This window comes from Grampus griseus, assembly GCF_964374135.1.
Source record: "Grampus griseus genome assembly, chromosome: 10".
In the NCBI taxonomy this organism is placed as follows: Eukaryota; Metazoa; Chordata; class Mammalia; order Artiodactyla; family Delphinidae; genus Grampus; species Grampus griseus.
Genome location: NC_139004.1, coordinates 48,669,602 through 48,690,807, shown reverse-complemented (window position 1 = coordinate 48,690,807; position 21,206 = coordinate 48,669,602). Strand labels below are relative to the sequence as shown.

Genomic DNA, 21,206 nt, shown 5'->3' with positions numbered 1-21,206 from the left:
CATTCTTAGAATTTGGATCCTAATAAATCTTAGAAGAAAAACACTTGCTCAGATAGATGTTAATCCAGACACACTTGTCAAACGACTACTGCAAATGTAATTTGAAAACATCAAGAATTCTGCTTGGTCACTAGTCCTCCTCCAAAGGGGAACATCAAGCAGTAAATAAAAAACAAGTCTACCAGAAACTGCCATCATTCAACATGTATATTAGAATTAAAAGGTGAAAATGTTCCTCATTTCAATGTGGAAAAACATTCAACAATAAATTAGACTATTGCTTATGTATACGTAAATTGGCAAGGTATAGGAGAGAAAAATTGGACCTCGGGGTTAGACATCCTGATTCTAATCATTGCCCCATCCCTTAGCAGCTGATTGACCTTGGGCTAGACATGAAGCCTGAATCACAGTTTCTTCCATATGTCAATAGTGGTGATGCCTATCTTCATGGGGTTGCTTTAAATATTATATTTATTATATTATATTATATATTATATATACATATTATATATTATTGTGCTATGTTATTATAAAAGGATCTACCCAATCCTTGGCCTGTAGCAGGGGGTTCAATTACATGATTGCTATTTATAGGCTTGTTTAGTTACTGGAGTCACTGCAGTGCATACTGACAATCAGAGCCCTTTGCTGGAGGATATTTACTGGACCAAATTTAGATTCAATGTATCATCGATGCTGGTAATTTCTATCATATGTTTATCATAATACAGAAAAGAAATCAACTTATTTGATAAATTACTACAGGTTGTGTTAGTTCTACTTACAGACTGGAAAAATTAAGAGTAATGTGATTTCAGTCGTTTGGCTGTATTCTGAAGAGTACTGAAGCTTCAGGAATGGTCCTGCTAAAGATACAGGTTACAAAGAACTGTAACATCCTCTATACTATCATTAGTGTATCTGTTAGGATAATCCTAGGGGCTTAAAGTGAGGCCTATATCTTCTTCATGTTGCAGATCTGTTATTTGTTGGCAGTGGAGGCCTTTGCTAAGAGTGATCAAGGGATCTGGGCTGAGAGAGTAGCAAACCAAAATTTCAATTATCAGTCACAGAGCCACAGAGAAAGAGAGAACTCTGGATGATGTTGCACTGGACACAGTCATATGCTCAGATATTCATCACTCACTCACAACTCATTGGTCTCACCCCACCTCAAGAGTATCAAATGTGCATCTCTACTTTATAACAGGAAGGCAGTAACCTGCAACATTTTGGTGAACAGTATTAATGACCACCCCAATTAGGAAGCAGAATTCTAGGAATTGCAGAGCTCAAGTTTAGCAATACAGCATTGCTCCTTTTTCATATCCCTGGAAAACAGAGGCAGCTCCATAATACAACGGGTAAATACCCAAATGACATCTGGTACCCAAAGAAATACTTACACATCTCCAGGTATATCCTCCATACAGTAGTGAGCAGACTGTTAAAATACATAGACAAAAAAAATCCACTCACATCATGGACCAAAAGAAACCTAAATTTTACCACAGGAGCCTCCTAGCATCAGGGGTGAACTACTTACATTTTCTTGGCAGTATAAAGAACTAGAAAATTGTAGGCCAAGCGATCACTGGTTGGAGTACATAATTTATGTCCAATAAAAATTATAATGACTCTATATAACTTATAGATGATCAACTAAAACATGCTATACATATTACATTTAAATTATACATCAGCTTTATCAGCAATATCTATAAATTATGTACAATGTTCAATGACAAGATTGACTTTAAAGCTGTGTTCAGGGAAACTCTTACTTCTGGGTTAGACATGTGAACCTATGGCAGTCAGCATCATCTCCAGGCAAACCAGAGTGAAAGATTAACAAAGGAAATAGGAGAAAGGTGTCGTGAAACAGTGAGCCATGACCACAGTTACATTACTGCACTAGTAGAGATAAACCAACAAAAGTCTGATGCCTCAAGTTGAGAAAACTTAGTCAGTGGTTCTCTCTCTCTGGGATACAGATTCATTTGAGGGACTTAGAAATGCTGAGGCCTGGCCCTACTCCAAGAGCTTCTGATTTAATTGATCCAGTAGAGTACAGCCCAGGCATTGCTGTGTTTTGGTTGCTGTCATTGCTTTATAAAGCCTTCTAATGCAAAGCCAGGCTTAAGAAATACTAAACTAAGTCATGTAGTCTATCAAGCAAAGAAATAAACTTGCAAATAATGGATTCTGCAGACATGTACCTACTAAATATAAAAGAAACAACATTTGTGCTAACTGGGGAAAGAACTGTAGTCCATGCATCAACTCTTAAATAGCTATCTAGCACATGTTCACGTCTATTTTCTCTAAGTGTTTACCAGAGTGACATGTATTTTGAATATATACCATAAGAGAATCAAGGTTTATTTAAAAGGGGAAGGGAATTTCAGCTATCTTTATACTACTGATTTTATAGTAAATGAAAAAATAAAATGTATGAGTAAACTAATATAAATTACAAATACAAAATCTAAATATTGCCTTCAACTTTTTTCTGAAGTATATCCCAATATATTGATGAGTAATTTTATTTACTGGGGAAAAGCTTATCATCTGTATATTCATATACATATTCATCCACAGTGACAGAGCTCTGTTGTGCTGTCAACAAGAAAATTAATAAGTCACTGGTCCCATAAACATACCAATTTTTCAGTGACTACTAAAAAAAATAAAAGAAAGAAGACAAACTAGACAAACATGAACTAAAAGAGAAGACTTAACATTTTCAGAATCTAAAACTAAAAAATATTTTATTTTTTCATAAATGCATATAATGTCTTTCTAGAAGAGCTTATTTCTCTCTCACAGTAAAACACACACTGCAAAATATAGTCCACAGTCAGTGAAAACTCTGAAATATTATTTAATCATTTGTTAAACTAAGCTTACACAAATTAGGAGAAAGTAATGTTGAAATAATATATATGAAGTAAGATATAGTCAGCTTAAACAGTGAGAGCTGTATATGCCTATCATTCTGTGTCTACTTTTAGAAAAGGAGCTCAGATAACAGGTGCAATGTGCAACCATTCTCCATCTCTTCTACAAAAATCTTTAAGAAGGTCTACATTGTCTAATACACATTATTTATTTTTGTGTAAGTGATATTTTTATGGGGGCAGGGGTGTGAATTTAATATCTGGATCAACCTGGCACAGTGTAGAGACAGTATTTGAGGAAGTAGGAGCTCCAGTGCAGAGAGGACCATAACAGATTAAATTCCTGGGATGCCTAGGCAATTGAACTGCACGTTGGAGTCAATACTATCTCCATCTCCAGGGGATATAGTTTGATATTATTCATTTTCAAACAATTTCTCATAGGTACCATTTTTCTATCTTGGTTGTCAGTTGACCTCTTTGCTTTCTGTTTCTTGACTTCTCATTGGGGCAATGAGTCTTTAATCATCTGTGAGTTTCCTTCTTGGCAAGCGGAGATTCTTAGATAGCCAGGAGTAGGGAATTGGAGCATAGCAGGGCAGCTGGGCATGTGCCAGCTGAATCTGAGGTAAAGGGGAACTAAAATTTCAGCCTTGAATGAAGAGACCCACAGAAGGCGGCATCCCTATTATATTAGCTCCAAGAGAGGAAGTGAAGAAAAAGATACAAACAAGAAGAGAGTAAGAGACACGAGCCTGTAGGTAGACACCATGAATGACAGTAGAGGAGAGAGCCTGTCCCAGAGCCTGTGGTCACCCAGTGAGTTATCCACCCAGAGCACCCAGTCAGCTGGGGGAGTAGGGGACAGAAGAGGTGGAACAAATGCTTTATTTTTCTCTGTTTTCATTCTTGCTTTAGGAGCCTATTTAATTTAAGCAGCCCTGAATTCATGGTCTTTGCTTGTTTCAATGCTTTCAGAAGGTTAAAACCTTATGGCTCCTGATTCTTGAGTTTAGTTTTGTTTTGCATCAGATTTTTTCCTTGTCCCAGGGATTAATGGTATGCTCAGTGGAATCAGACTATTCAAATTTATCCTGACAGAACTCAAATCCTGAGAGTAACATTACTTCAGACAAAAATACACTTTGATTTTTTATGTATGTTTAAATACAATTTCTTAAGAATGCCCTGCTCTTTATCACACTGTCAAATATTTAAGATTCTAATTTCTGCCTCATGAGAAGCTAGGTTTCCCTATCTTTTAGAAAAGGGGAGGGGCACATAAGGAAGAACACTCCCTCCTATCTTCTGTGGTTGCCATCAGAAGTGCCCAGGGACATATCTGAAATGTCCGAGCAGAGAAGGTGCCTCATACTAAAATGACTGGCTCACAACTACCATGAAATGAATGTATGTGATGTTATTCCATACTTAAATATTTCTACTGAAACAGCCTTCCCTTCCAGCTGCTTTCAAGCTGAATGGAACAAAGGTACTGTTTATGCCAGAGAAAAAGTAGAAGTCCATCTGCAAGTACCTCAGATTTCCACAGATTTCCTTATACTGTGGATTAAATGGCATGCCTTAAATGTACATACATGTATATGTATATTTGAATATATACATACTTCTCACTCTAAAATAGGAACCATCCAAATTGAGTCAAAGGCATTCACATTTCTGACATCTACTTTTTAATCAGATTTCTAATGAAAGCATGGTTTGCAGATGAAAAGTTTCAATATTAGAATACAGATACGGATAACTGAATTAATTTATAACAATTAAACCAAACCCATGAAAACAGGTCCAATTCACTTACTCTCATCAACTTGAGAATTGAGTCTATTCATTAATTGTAGTATGTGATTTAAAGTTTAAAAAGAATCAAAAAATACTGAAGGAATTAGTATAATGAAATACTGTTTGAAATTTGAAAAATCTGGTTGCATTCCATAATTAATCTTCCCTGTGAGATAGGGCTATAACTTAGAATCTTCTCAAGAGAATTAAAAAATTACCGAATGATGGAATCGTAAATCTGTTTCAAAAGGCAATTATGGAGAGTCCTCAGTTGATTTACACTATATTGCCATTACAGAAATAAAATTTAAAACTACCTCGTGGCTATTTTTATATCCATACTTCCTTTGAAAAAGCTGCTTTAAAAATACAAATATTTGAGTTTAAACAAATAGTACATACTATTTTGTTTATATAAATATAAAAGTAAAAAATTATATCTCTTTTAGTATCTGAGACAAAATGACCATAATTAAAAACAAGTGCAAGAGGAACAAAGTTTTGATGTTACTGTACCTACCTTTAATGTGATACTATAATGTCCAACAAACGCTGCATCTATCCATGATCTTGAATGGGGATCACCCAGGAATTCTACGTGATACTGTTCAACATCTCCATCGAGGTCATAGGTCACATATTTCCCTTTAAAAGGATCAGGGCAAAGTATCCCTGGCCAACTTTCAAAAGAAAATATTTTTATTATTTTGATGCTTTAAAAAAGGTAGACATTAATATATCTGTCACAATCACCTGTCAAACTTTGCCCTTTGAATTTTAATAACTTCTTTACAAATTTTAAACATAGTCATATTTGTATCTTTTAAAAGTAGGATATTCAATTGATGCAAGTGATCATTTGTATCTTTGTAGATATAGAAAGCTTTGAAACAGTCACATACTCAAGACATTCATAAGATATGAGGAGAAAGAATCATAAGACAAAAGAATGATTTCCAGGGTCTATAAGAGACATTTAGGCACTGCTAATAGGAAAGATAAGAGAAAAAAGAGTCATCAGATTCATGGCAGGCTTGAATCAACTCTCACCAATCAGAATGATTAACTACTAAAATGTTAACCCACTGACAGGGCTTCTGATGGGGTAGGAGAGAGCTAGCGATTCATGAGCCAGGACTGCCAAAGTGGTTTGGGCTGTTCTGACACTGAACTTTGTAACAACTGTGAGAAAAGTAGAAATAGAGTCAGCAGTTCTGTGTTATCCCTCCCCCACCACATCTGTTCCACTGGCAGTGACCAAATGGCTAAAAATCCTCAGTACTGCAAATAAGGTTTATTCTTTACTAAAAATAAATCTTAGGGGAATGTACAGCAGAAATCTGACTGAATTTTACAGATCAAGATCCAAAATATGCATATCTAATATACCCAAGCATTCAAAAATCTGTACAATTATCAAGTTCTATCATTTATAATATTATAATTATCTGTACAATTATCAAGTTCAATTATCTGTACAATTAACGAGTTCAGTTTGCAGTACCACAGAGTGAAAAAGGTAGAGAAGTTCAAATGAGAAGATCCAGGCTCTAGTTCTGCCTTCTACCAGACAGGAGGCCTCAAGCAGGTAACTAGGCCTCACTATAACTCTGGTTCCTCACTGCGCTGTTTCAAAGTTCAAACAAACATGTGCTTTACACATTTTTGGTTTCTGGCAAATTAAAATGGTATAAAGCGCCATCATTATGGACTGAATTATGTGATCCCACCAAGCCGCATTCATATGTCGAAGTCCTGACCGCAAGTACCTCAGAATGTGACTGTATTTGGAGAGGGGATCTTTAAGGAAGTAACTAAGTTAAAAGGTGAGCCCCAATCCAACATGATTAGTTTCCTTATAAAAAGAGAAGATTAGGACCCAGACACACACAGAGGGAAGACCATGAGAAGACACAAAAAGAGAGACCCACCTACAAGCCAAGGAGAGGCCTGAGAAGAAATCAACCCTCTGACACCCTGACCTCAGAATTTTAGCCCCCAGAACCGTGGGAAAATAAGGGCTAGAGAAATTAAAAATTGAGTCAGACAAGCTTTAAGCCAAAGAAGAATTGGAAATGATAATGGAAAGTCAAGTGAAAGTTCAGGACCTAAATGAAGAGGACCATCTGGTTGTTATCAGGCTCACGCCACGGTATCTTACTGCTATTTGGTGACTCTAACTGGGCTGTGCTTAAGAGTTAAACTTGAGTGCAGTTTATCTTTTAAATCTACAATGGAAATCTACATTGCTGAGGGAACACACTCAAAAGAAGGGGCTTCAACAGGCAAACGAATGACTAAGAATGAGTGGTAGCTGCAATGGAGACCCTCAACTTATCAGAAGTCAAGGAACAAGTGGGTCCTTCAATATGATCAATAGCTATTTTAAAAACAACCAAACTATGATTGTTACATTATATTTGTTTAAACTCTTTATAAAAGGTAAGGGGCTCATGTTTAATACTAGGTGATTTGCACTTCACAGCAATTTTAATATGGATTATTGTCAACCCAATACCAATTTATGAGCAGTACCTACTCCATTCAGTGTAAAACAGTCTCACAAAATGGATTTCTGATATTTAACACATGAAAGAAAGATTCTGCAGTTATTATGTGTAAGATGAGCTGCTACTTTTCTGACACAAATTCTGATACAACTATTTTTTAAGTGGAACCTATTGGGTCCCAGAGTATTCAATTTAAATTATTACTCAATAAAATATAAACAAAAAGAGATGACTCCTAAAAAGAATTAGATACCAAAAAAAGAAAAAAGCTTCGGTTCATTATTTAAAACATATTTTATTACAGAAAGTATTGCATACTGATTTAAAGATGAATTATGAAAAGTATTATGAAATGTCCAAATAACTGGGGTACTTTCAGGTGGTGCAAAGGAATTGTCTGACTCCTAGTCTATACATATCAGCTAAAACAGAATGTACCAAACTACAGGAAAAGCTGAGCAGAGGCAATACATCATGTAGAAAACATGATTACTTCTCTCCAGCTGCTCCATCCATCATCATCTCTGACTTCCTGTGATTGAAGAAAGAAGTTGATGTCCATTTTTTGCCCTCACTCTGACCTCAATTTGAGTTCCCAAACTGTCAATAATGATAGTGCATTGTGCATTTCTACTTCCTGATTTTTCACTTTCATATTGAGGAGAAATTCTGAGTGTTGTGTGGGGGCTTAAAGGTGGAGAGGGACAGTAAGAATAGGCCACCCAATGGAAGGGTGTCAGAATTACAAGGAAAGTGTATGGTCAATCTCAGAACCTGTGGGTGGTGGAAGGTAAAATGTACAAACACAACAAGGTCAAATAGACATCAGGTGTTGAAATCCACTTGCAGGAGGAAATGGAAATTTTGGCAGGACAAGAAACTTCAAAGGAAAGTGAAAATACATTACAAAGAAACTGATGTCTTACACATTCCTTATCCAGCGGAAATGATCTTTAATGAGTTGGCTACTGCCTTCAATAAGTTGAAGCTTAAGCATGGTAACAGCTGCCATGTATTTATACCGAATGAGAAGAAATATATAACTTTTATTTTCAAACTGCGGTCTGGATGTTTAAGAAGATAGCAGATTTACTTGGGCCTCATTCTTAATCTGTGGGAAACAAAATGGATGAGTTGGAATCATCACTAACTTAATGTCATACTTTCCAAGAAATCTCTTTGTTATACCTAACTGCAGGGACCGTTGGGAAGAGGAAATTTCTCATCCACATACATATAAATCCATAAGCAAAAGTATGCAAATGAGAAATAATCAAATACTATTTTATAATACTGAAAGGATCTAGTAGAAACCACAATTTATAAATGTATATACTATATCTAAAAAGTATCACTGGATTGGTTCGTTAACTTAAAGGAATATTTGATTACTAAACTGTTTAGACTACAGTATTTAGAATGCAAATATATTTTCTATAAATTAATTTTCATACTTATGAGAAATCATTGTAAAATGTCTGGTAAATATGCCTAGTTTCTGCTTGATACTGTATTTTCCTATACTAAGTGAGAGATGCACTGCTAATTTTTACTTTTAATTTCTTTGCTCTTTCTAGCTAAATACAATGTATTTGATCAATCTTTAAAAATCAAGACTTCTTAAACATTATAGAGATAGTTTTTCTCTTCCTAGTAATGCAGACAGCCCCACCCTCAAGCTCTCATAGGCACTACTCAAAGGCAAGAGGCTGCATAAGTATTTTATAAGTATGTAGGTGTGTGCTATCTTATAATGTGGTGATAAATATAACTATTTTAATTTGATTTTCCATGGAGCTTGACCATAGACAAAGAAAATGATAGTCTCTTAACTATTATTTATTTTTATTATATAAAGATTAAGCAGGCATTTCTTGACTCTGTATCGGTCTCTCTTTAGCTTTTCAGCTTTATTGGAAAGTATGAACTCTTCTGAGAAAGAATAACTCTGAGATGTTGATAAGATTGAACTTCTGAGCCTTCAAAAGCTACGTATAAGGACATGGGCTAATAAGCATTGACCCAGATAATGCTACACTGTTAAGCGTCTCTGTAGCCAGCTGACTGATCTTCCCACTTGAAATTTCAGGGTCTATAACATTTCTTAATTAAGAACTGATGTTTGGCTGCTTTTAGTAGGCTAATTCAGCTTTATATTCTACTACTGCAATTTATCTCATCATCTTTCTATTGTATTTGTGGAACTGAATAAGCAACACAGCAACAGATTTGAGTTTCTTAACCTAAATTTTAAGTCTGTGCTCATGTGTACTTAGTTTATAAAAAGAAATACATGTGACTACATGCCAAATGCAATCTACTCTTTCCAAACAACAAGAAGGTAGTTACAGCTGTATTCTGCAGCATTTTGACGGTCCTAATCATAGATTGGAGGTAATTTAGGGACTAGAGTAAAACATGCTTCATTCGTATTTCAAATCCTAACCCTCAGCTACAAGTACAAAACTGCAAAAGAAATTCCTAATCAAATTTCTAACATAATATTTCAGACACAGTGACAAGACTCAAAACCATTTCTTGAATGAGGGTTATTGAAACTTCAGAATTTCCAGTAGAAAATACAAATGCTCTGCTTTCAAAATGTTAGAGATATGAAAAATGACAATGAGACTACAAATACTTTCATAAGTAACTTCAAAAATGAGTGTTCATATACATAACCATCTAGTTCCTCTTCATGCCCATCCTAGTTACACAGAAGTCAATTAATATATATATCTTTTTACAACATTTCATATTTGATCCTTAGAAAAACTCTCAGTAACAAAAGGTTACTCAGAGCTGATGTGTAACATTCCAAATCTCTCTGAGATGTGGAAATCTCTCTGACGTAGATATTAAGTGTATTGGTTGAATCTCTCTGCAAAGATATTAAGTGTATTGGTTTGCTAAGGTTGCCACAGGAAAATACCAGAGACTGGGTGGCTTAAACAACAGGAACTTATTTTCTCACAGTTTTAAAGGCTAGAAGTCCAAGATCAAGGTCAGCAGGTCTGGTTTCTCTTGAGGTCTCTCCCTGGCCAGCAGACTGCTGCCCTCGTGCTCTGTCTTCGCATGGTCTTTACTCTGTGCACATGCACCTCTGGTGTCTCTCTGTGTATCCAAATTTTCTTTTCTTATAAGAACACCAGTCAGATTGGATTAGGGCTCACTCTAATGGCCTCTTTTAACTTAATCACCTCTTTAAAGGCCCTTAGTCCAAATACAGTCACATTCTGAGGTTAGAGTTTTAACTTATGACCTTTGGGGGAACACAATTCAGCCCGCAACGGTAAGTGACACAGCAAGAGCACGAATCTAGGTACTGACTTGAAGGCCTCTCATGTGTGTTCTGTGTGTGTGTTACATGAGCCCATCACAGTCTCCCAATGAAAGCAAACGTCTGATATTTTTCATGGAGAATAGTTGAATATAAATGAAAACAAGATGACAGGAGAAAAGGAAGAGGAGGGAGAGGCCCTTCAAGATGGCAGAGGAGTAAGACGTGGAGATCAACTTCCTCCCCACAAATACATCAGAAATACATCTACACGTGGAACAACTCCTACAGAACACCTACTGACGCTGGCAGAAGACCTCAGACCTCCCAAAAGGCAAGAAAATCCCCACGTACCTGGGTAGGGCAAAAGAAAAAACAAAGACAAAAGAAATGGGACGGGACCTGCACCAGTGGGAGGGAGCTGTGAAGAAGGAAAAGTTTCTACACACTAGGAAGCTCCTTCACTGGTGGAGACAGGGGCTGGGGGGGGGGGGGCGGCGGGGAAGCTTCAGAGCCAAACAGGAAAGCACAGCAACAGGGGTGCAGAGGGCAAAGCGGAGAGATTCCCGCACAGGGGACCGGCACTCACCAGCCCGAGAGGTTGTCTGCTCACCCCCCGAGGCGGGTGGGGGCTGGGAGCTGAGGCTTGGGTTTCGGTGGGATTGCAGAGAGAAGACTGGGGTTGGTGGCGTGAACACAGCCTGAAGGGGGCTAGAGTGCCACAGCTAGCCAGGAGGTAGTGCTGGAAAAAGTCTGGGCCTTCCTAAGAGGCAAGAGACTACTGTTTCGGGGTGCGCGAGGAGAGGGGATACAGAACACCGCCTAAACGAGCTTCAGAGAAGGGCGCCTGCCACAGCTATCAGCGCAGACACCAGAGACGGAAATGAAACGCTAACACTGCTGCTGCAGCCACCAAGAAGCCTGTGTGCAAGCACAGGTCACTATCCACACCTCCCCTCCCAGGAGCATGTGCAGCCCGCCACTGCCAGGGTCCTGTGATCCAGGGACAGCTTCCCCAGGGGAACACACGGCACACCTCAGGCTGTTACAACGTTACCCCAGCCTCTGCCAGTGCAGGCTCACCCCGCATTCCATACCCTCCCTCCCCCTGGCCTGAGTGAGCCAGTGCCCCTTAAACAGCCACTCCTCTAACCCCATCCTGTCTGGGCGAAGAACAGATGCCAGAGGGCGACCTACACACAGAGGCGGGGCCAAATCCAAAGTTGAATACCAGGAGCTGTGCGAACAAAGAAGAGAAAGGGAAATTTCTCCATGCAGTCACAGGAGCAGCAGATTAAATTTCCAAAATCAACTTGATGAACCCTGCATCTGTGGAATACCTGAATAGACAGCAAATCATCCCAAAATTGAGGCTGTGGACTTTGGGAGCAACTGTGGACTTGGGGTTTGCTGTATGTGACTGATAAGTTTCTGAAATTTATGTATATCTTAGTATAGTTTTTAGCACTTGTTATCATTGGTGGATTTGTTTATTGCTTTGGTTGCCCTTCTCTTTTTTATTTATTACATTTTTATGTTTTTATTTTAATAATATTGTTTTTATTTTTTACTTTAATAACTTATTTATTATATTTTACTTTACTTTTTTCTTTCTTTCTTTTTTTTCTCCCTTTTCTTCTGAGCCGTGTGGCTGACAGGGTCTTGGTGCTCCAGCTGGGTGTCAGTGCTGAGCCTCTGAGGTGGGAAAGCTGAGTTCAGTACACTGGACCACTGGAGACCTCCTGGTTCCATGTAATATCAATCGGTGAGAGCTCTCCCAGAGATCTCAGTCTCAATGCTAAGACCCAGCTCCACTCAACGACCAGCAAGCTCCAGTGCTGGACGGCCCATGCCAACAACTAACAAGACAGGAACACAACCCCACTCATTAGCAGAGAGGCTGCCTAAAATCATACTAAGTCCACAGACACCCCAAAACACACAATCGGATGCGAACCTGCCCTTCAGAAAGAAAAGATCCAGCCTCATCCACCAGAACACAGGCACCAGTCCCCTCAACCAGGAAGCCTACACGACCCACTGAACCAACTTTACCCACTGGGGGCAGACACCAAAAACAATGGGAACTATGAACCTGCAGGCTGCGAAAAGGAGACACCAAACACAGTAAGTTAAGCAAAATGAGAAGACAGAGAAATACGCAGCAGATGAAGGAGCAAAGTAAAATCCCATCAGACCAAAGAAATGGAAAGGAAATAGCTACATAAAAAAGAATTCAGGGCTTCCCTGGTGGCGCAGTGCCCCGGTCTGGGCAGATCCCACATGCCGCAGAGCGGCTAGGCCCGTGAGCCATGGCCGCTGAGACTGCGCATCCAGAGCCTGTGCTCTGCAACGGGAGAGGCCACAACAGTGAGAGGCCCATGTATCGCAAAAAAAAAAAAAAAAAAAAAAAAGAATTCAGAGTAATGATGGTAAAGATGATCCAAAATCTTGGAAATAGAATGGAGAAAATACATGAAACGTTTAACAAAGACCTAGAAGCACTAAAAAGCAAATAAACAATGATGAAGAACACAATAAATGAAATTAAAAATTCTTTACAATGAATCAACAGCAGCATAACTGATACGTGACCTGGAAGATAAAATAGTGGAAATAACTTGCAGAGCAGGCTAAAGAAAAAAGAATGAGAAGAATTGAGGACAGTCTCAGAGACATCTGGGACAACATTAAACACATCAACATTCAAATAATAGGGCTCCAGGAAGAAGAAGAAAAAAGAAAGGGACTGAGAAAATATTTGAAGAGGTTACCGTTGAAAATTTCCCTAGTATGGGAAAGAATATAGTCAATAAAGTCCAGGAAGCGCCAAGAGTCCCATACAGGATAAATCCAAGGAGGAACATGCCAAGACACATATTAATCAAACCATCAAAAATTAAATACAAAGAAAAAATATTAAAAGCAGCAAGGGAAAAGCAACAAATAACATACAAGGGAATCGCCATAAGGTTAACAGCTGATCTTTCAGCAGAAACTCTGCAAGCCAGAAGGGAGTGGCATGACATATCTAAAGTGATGAAAGGGAAAAACCTACAACAAAGACTACTCTACTCAGCATGGATGTCATTCAGATTCGACGGAGAAATTAAAAACTATACAAACAAGCAAAAGCTAAGAGAATTCAGCACCACCAAACCAGCTTTACAACAAATGCTAAAGGAACTTCTCTAGGCAGGAAAGAAAAGAGAAGGAAAACACCTACAATAACAAGCCCAAAACAATTAAGAATATGGTTATAGGAACATGCATATTGATAATTACCTTAAATGTAAATAGATGAAATGTTCCAACCAAAAGGAACAGACTGGCTGAATGGATACAAAAAAAAGACCCGTATATAGCTGTCTACAAGAGATCCACTTCAGACCTAGGGACACATACAGACTGAAAGTGAGAGGATGGAAAAAGATATTCCACGCAAACGGAAATCAAATTAAAGCTGGAGGAGCAACTCTCATATCAGAAAAAACAGACTTTAAAATAAAGACTATTACAAGAGACAAAGAAGGACACTAAATAATGATCAAGGGATCAATCCAAGAAGAAGATGTAACAAGTGTAAATATTTATGAACTGAAAATAGGAGCACCTCAATACCGAAGGCAAATCCTAATAGCCATAAAAGGGGAAATTGACAGTAAGACAATGATAGTAGGGGACTTTAACACCTCACTTTCACCAATGGACAGATCATCCAAAATGAAAATAAATAAGGAAACACAAGCTTTAAGTGATACATTAAAAAAGATGGACTTAATTGGACAGTCAATCCAAAACAACAAAATAATCTTTCTTTTCAAGTGCTCATGGAACATTCTTCAGGACAGATCATATCTTGGGCCACAAATCAAGCCTTGGTAAATTTAAGAAAATTGAAATTGTATCAAGTATCTCTTCTGACCAAAATGCTATGAGACTAGAAGTCAATTACGGAAAAAAAAAAAAGTAAAACATACAAACACATGGAAGCTAAACAATATGCTACTAAATAACTAAGAGATCACTGAAGAAATCAAAGAGGAAAGCAAAAAATACCCAGAAACAAATGACAATGAAAACAAGATGACCTAAAACCTATGGGATGCAGCAAAAGCAGTTCTAAGAAGCAAGTTTTAGCAACAGAATCCTGCCTCAAGAAACAAAAAACATCTCAAATAAACAACTTAACTTTACACCTAAAGCAGTTAGAGGAAAAAGAACAGAAAACCCCCAAAGTTAGCAGAAGGAGAAAAATCATAAAGATCAGATCAGAAATAAATGAAAAAGAAATGAAGGAAACAATAGCAAAGATCAATAAAACTAAAAGCTGGTTCTTTAAGAAGATAAACAAAATTGATAAACCATTAGCCAGACTCATCAAGAAAAAAAGGGAGAAGACTGAAATCAACAGAATTAGAAATGAAAAAGGAGAAGTAACAACTGACACTGCAGAAATACAAAGGATCGTAAGAGATTACTACAAGCAACAATATGCCAAAAATAGACAACCGGGAAGCAAGGGACAAATTCTTAGAAAAGCACAACCTTCTGAGACCGAACCAGGAAGAAACAGAAAATATAAACAGACCAATCAAAAGCACTAAAATTGAGACTGTGATTAAAAATCGTCCAACAAACAAAAGCCCAGGACCAGATGGCTTCCCAGGTGAAATCTTTCAAACATTTAGAGAAGAGCTAACACGGATCCTTCTCAAACTCTTCCAAAATATAGCAGAGGGAGGAACACTCCCAAACTCATTCTCTGAGGCCACCATCACCCTGATACCAAAACCAGACAAAGGTGTCACTAAAAAAGAAAACACAGGCCAATATCACTGATGAGCATACATGCAAAAATTCTCAACACAATACTAGCAAACAGATTCCAACAGCACATTAAAAGGATCATACACCATGATCAAGTGGGGTTTATCACAGGAATGCAAGGATTCTTCAATATACGCAAACCAATCAATGTGATACACCATGTTAACAAACTGAAGAACAAAAACCATATGAAACACTCAATAGATGCTGCAAAAGCTTCAACAAAAGCTTACACCTATTTATGATAAAAACCCTCCAGAAAGTAGGAATATAGGGGACTTACCTCAACCTAATAAAGGCCATATATGACAAACCCACAGCCAACATTGTTCTCAATGGTGAAAAACAGAAACCATATCCACCACAATAAGGAACAGTACAAGGTGGCCCACTCTCACCACTCTTATTCAACATAGTTTTGGAAGTTTTAGCCACAGCAATCAGAGAAGAAAAAGAAATAAAAGGAATCCAAAAGAGAAAAGAAGAAGTAAAGCTGTCACTGTGTGCAAATGACATGATACTATACATAGATAATCCTAAAGATGCTAGCAGAAAACTACTAGAGCTAATCAATGAATCTGGTAAAGTAGCAGGATACAAATTGATGCACAGAGATCTCTTACATTCCTGTACACTAATGATGAAAAATCTGAAAGAAAAATTAAGGAAACACTACTTTTTACCACTGTAACAGAAAGAATAAAATACCTAGGAATAAACCTACCTAAGGAGACAAAAGATCTGTATACAGAAAATTATAAGGCACTGATGAAAGAAATTAAAGATGATACAAACAGATGCAGAGATATACCATGTTCTTGGATTGGAAGAATCCATACTGTGAAAATGACTATACTACCCAAAGCAATCTACAGATTCAATGCAATTCCTATCAACCTACCAATGGCATTTTTCACAGAACTAGAACAGAAAATTTCACAATTTATATGGAAACAGAAAAAACCCCAAATAGCCAAAGCAATATTGAGAAAGAAAAACAGAGCTGGAGGAATCAGGCTTCCTAACTTCAGACTATACTACAAAGCTACAGTAATCAAGACAGTATGGCACTAGCACAAAAACAGAAATATAGATCCATGGAACAGGATAGAAAGCCCAGAGATAAACCCATGCACATATGGTCACCTTGTGTTTGAGAAAGGAGGCAAGAATATACAATGGAGAAAAGACAGTGCTTTCAATAATGGTGCTGGAAAAACTGGACAGCTACATGTAAAAGAATGAAAATAGAACACTCCCTAATACCATACACAAAAATAAACTCTAAATGGATTAAAGACATAAATGTAAGGCTAAACACTATAAAACTCTTAGAGGAAAACATAGGAAGAACACACTTTGACATAAATCACAGCAACATCAGTTTTGACCCACCTCCTAAAGAAATGGAAATAAAAACAAAAACAAAGGGGACCTTATGAGACTTAAAAGCTTTTGCACTGCAAAGGAAACCATAAACAAGATGAAAAGACAATCCTCAGAATGGGAGAAAATATTTGCAAATGAAGCAACTGACAAAGGATTAATCTCCAAAATTTACAAGCAGCTCATCCAGCTCAATATCAAAAAAACAAACAACCCAATACAAAAATGGGCAGAAGACCTAAATAGACATTTCTCTGAAGAAGACATACAGATGGCCAAGAAGCACATGAAAAGCTGCTCAACATCACTAATTATTAGAGAAATGCAAAGCAAAACTACAATGATGTATCACCTCACAGCAGTTAAAATGGGCATCATCAGAAAATCTACAAACAACAATAGCTGGAGAGGGTGTGGAGAAAAGGGAACCCTCTTGCACTGTTGGTAGGAATGTAAATTGATCCAGCCACTATGGAGGTTCCTTCAAAAACTAAAAATAGAAGTACCATACGACCCAGCAATCCCAGTACTGGGCATATACCGAGGAAACCATAATTCAAAAAGAGTCATATATGATGTTCACTGAAGCACTATTTACAATAGGCAAGACATGGAAGCAACCTAAGTGTCTACTGACAGATGAATGGATAAAGAAGATGTGGCACATATATACAATGGAATATTACTCAGCCATAAAAAGAAACAAAATTGAGTTATCTGTAGTGAGGTGGATGGACCTAGAGCCTGTCATACAGAGTGAAGTAAGTCAGAAAGAGAAAAACAAATATCACATGCTAACACATATATACGGAATCTAAAAAAAAAATGGTTCTGAACAATCTAAGGGCAGGACAGGAATAAAGATGCAGACATAAAGAATGGACTTGAGGACATGGGGAGGGGAAAGGGTAAGCTAAGAAGAAGTGAGAGAGTGGCACTGACATATATACACCACCAAATATAAAATAGATAGCTAGTGGGAAGCAGCCACACAGCACAGGGAGATCACCCTGGTGCTTTGTTAGCAGCTAGAGGGGTGGGATATGGAGGGTGCGAGGGTGACGCGAGAGGGAGCGCATATGGGGATATATGTATACATAGAGCTGATTTACTTTGTTATATAGCAGAAACTAACACAACATTGTAAAGCAATTATACTCCAGTAAAGATGTTTTAAAAAATTGCAAAATTAAAAAAAATAAAAAGAGAGGCAGCAAAACTCATGAAAGAAATTATAAAGTTTTCAATAAAGACTAAACTGGAAGGAACACAGAAAAAATAAGTTCAATTTGTAACTCCTTCAGAAAAATAAAAGATAGAAAGGGAAAAATATTTAAATTAAAAAAAATGAAAAGATGATAACATTGGAAGAAAAAAGTAATACCAAATCTAACCACAGAAGATTCACTATCAGTACTACAGAAGTCCCAAAATAAAATCAAAGCAATGCAACTGAATAAACTGCTTAAAATTTTAAAAAAACCTTATTGAAATAAAAAGATTTGAAACCATACACTGAAAAGGCAGATTGCATACTTGGAAAATAAACTCAGAACAGGAAAACCTAAGCCATACAGCAGTAAATATACAAATACCTAAAGAAAAAGAAAAAAATCTTTTAGGCATCTAGGCAACAGTTACAGAATATAAATGTTTTTCAGGATAGGTCATGCTGTGCCATAAATCAAGATTCAATGAAACAGACTACAACAGTTAAATTAGGAATCAAAACAAATAAGACATTTTTAGAATCCTGCATATTTTATAATTTAAAAACACATTTCTAATAACTCATTTCAAAGAAGAAATCACAAACTGAATAGTAATAAAATACAACATATTAAAATTTGTGAGATATAACTGAAGTAGTACTTAATAAGAGAAATTTACAGCTTTAATCACTCATATAAGGAGGGAAACAGATATGAGTCAGTTATCTAAGTTTCCAGTTTAAGAAACTAGAAAAAGAAGACTTAAACCCCAAGAAGTCAGGGAAAGAATAACAATGAGATCAAAATACAATAAATAAGAAGTTAGACAACAATAGGGAAGAAGTTGATTCTTTGAAAAGTTTTGAAAGTCAATAAACTTAGCAAGACTATACCTCAATAGTTTACTATAAAACAGCAACAAAAATCTTACCTTGGCCAATTCTGTAATTTTACCAAAACCAGGCTTCCAAGAGGGAGCTGTGAATAGACGATCTTAAATCCACTTTGATGAAGCTGAGACTCTTCAGGAAAGTCTTCTTCAGAAACAGAGCACTTATTGTACCTTAAGTCAGTGTTCATGAAGCAGTACCATGATTCATTGTGATCAACTTTGGCTGCATCCTCACTTGACAACAATCTCCATTTCAAACAACTTTCATTCTCACACTGAACCCACACTTTGTTTACATAAATGTTGTTTTCCACTGAGGAATCCATTGCCGTATTACAATATTCTGCTATCATCTTACTATTCAATTTTCCTTTTTCCATAAATGCATTTAATCTGGAAAATAAATAACAGGAAAATAAAAGAATAAGATTTCAGGGTATAAGGAGAGAAAGTCAAAGCCAAAATCCGAGAAGTGGCTCTTTTATAACTTTTTTGCCCACCTCCTCTCTGTACATGCTGAACATGTTACGTTTCCACCTACCCAGAAACAAAGGAACAAAACAGAAGCATCAATCACTCTGGTCATAAAATGCTCCAAAATTAAAAATAAGAAAAGTATGATGGAGCAGAAGTGGAGTAGAGGTTTACTCTAATATCTATTCTATTACCAGTTAGTACATATCCAGTACTTTTGCCATAATAACAGCTAAGCCTTATTCAGTGCTGACTGTGAGCCAAATACTATTCTAAGTGCCTTATGCACACAGCTTATAGTCTTCCCAACAACCTCAGTATGAGCACTTTTAGAGAGAAAAGAGAAGCTTAGAAAAGTCTGGTAATTTATTTAAAGTCCCAGAGGTACTATGTGACAGAGTTGGGATTTAAATGCAGGCAGTTTTCTCCCTAATTGTGTGGTCTTATCCACTAGGCAGTACTGCCTCTTGGGTATATGGTGGACATAGTGTGACTTGATCCCCTTTTCTAATTCTGAGGAAAATCAAAGGTAGCAAAATATTTCACCATGTGAAAATTTGAAATTTATTTTAAAAAAATTAAAGGATTCTTTTGCTTATATAGCTTTGCCTTTTATCCATTATTAATTCAAGTGATTTGAAAAAAATTTCTCAGAGGTTTTTTATTATGAAAATTTTAAACATATAAAACGTTAGAATTATATGAGTTAGCCCCTGACTTCTAGCAAAAATAATAATAGTTACGTGTATACTAAAAAATAAGTAATATAGCTGAAATACAAGAAAAACTATCAGCAACTTTTTTTTTTTTTTGCGGTATGTGGGCCTCTCACTGTTGTGGCCTCTCCCATTGCGGAGCACAGGCTCCGGAAGTGCAGGCTCAGCAGCCATGGCTCACGGGCCCAGCCTCTCTGCGGCATGTGGGATCTTCCCAGACAGGGGCACGAACCCGTGTCCCCTGCATCGGCAGGCAGACTCTCAACCACTGCGCCACCAGGGAAGCCCTCAGCAACTTATTTTGTAATACAAAACCTATTTTTTAAAAAAAGACTTACATATACCATATTAATAAATCAGTAGAACAACCACTATCCAATATAAGCACCATTTAAAGAAGCTCTTAATCCATGAGTTAATTGTATAATTAGAAACACACTTATAATCACACTTTCCATGATCACTACAAATCGCTTTAGAATAAAATTTGCCAATGTATTTCAATAGCCATAGCCACAATTTTTGACCTATTAATCCCACTCATTTGAATGTATACAAAGAAAATAAACTTAAAAGAGACTAACCTAATGAGGAAAACAATAGCAAAGATGAATAAAACTAAAAGCTGGTTCTTTGAGAAGATAAAAAAAATTGATAAACCACTAGCCAGACTCCTCAAGAAAAGAAGGGAGAGGACTCATATCAAAAAAAATAGAAATGGAAAAGGAGAAGTTACAACTGAAATCACAGAAACACAAGGAATTATAAGAGACTTCTACAAGCAACTATATGCCAGTAAAATGGACAACCTGGAAGAAATGGACAAATTCTCAGAAAAGTATAACCTTGAACACTGAATCAAGAAGAAACAGAAAATAGGAACTGACCAATCAGAAGTAATGAAGTTGAAACTGTAATTAAAAATCTTCCAACAAACAAAGTCCAGGACCAGATGGCTTTCCAGGCGAATTCTATCAATCATTTAGAGAAGAGCTAATGCCTATCCTGTTCAAACTCTTCCAAACAATTGCAGAGGGTGCAACACTCTCAAACGCATTCTATGAGGCCACCGTCATCCTGTTACCAAAACCAGACAAAGATATCACAAAAAGGAAAACTGCAGGCCAATATCACTGATAAACATAGACGTAAAAACCCTCAACAAAATACTAGCAAACAGAATCCAACAACACATTAAAAG

At 37.0% G+C, this 21,206-nt stretch overlaps 1 protein-coding gene across 1 annotated transcript in view; it reads right to left on the bottom strand.

The window, feature by feature from the left end:
• The window catches only part of ZCWPW2 (zinc finger CW-type and PWWP domain containing 2), a 138,892-nt gene that overhangs the window by 66,102 nt on the left and 51,584 nt on the right, over positions 1 to 21,206 (bottom strand). Inside the window, exons 2-3 of the mRNA XM_082663641.1 lie at positions 18,855 to 19,208; positions 5,227 to 5,386 (exon numbers count right to left, since the gene is read on the bottom strand). Of these exons, the coding sequence (XP_082519767.1) occupies positions 5,227 to 5,386; positions 18,855 to 19,195 (501 nt within the window). The 5' untranslated portion in view covers positions 19,196 to 19,208. The remainder of the gene's footprint in view (positions 1 to 5,226; positions 5,387 to 18,854; positions 19,209 to 21,206) is intronic.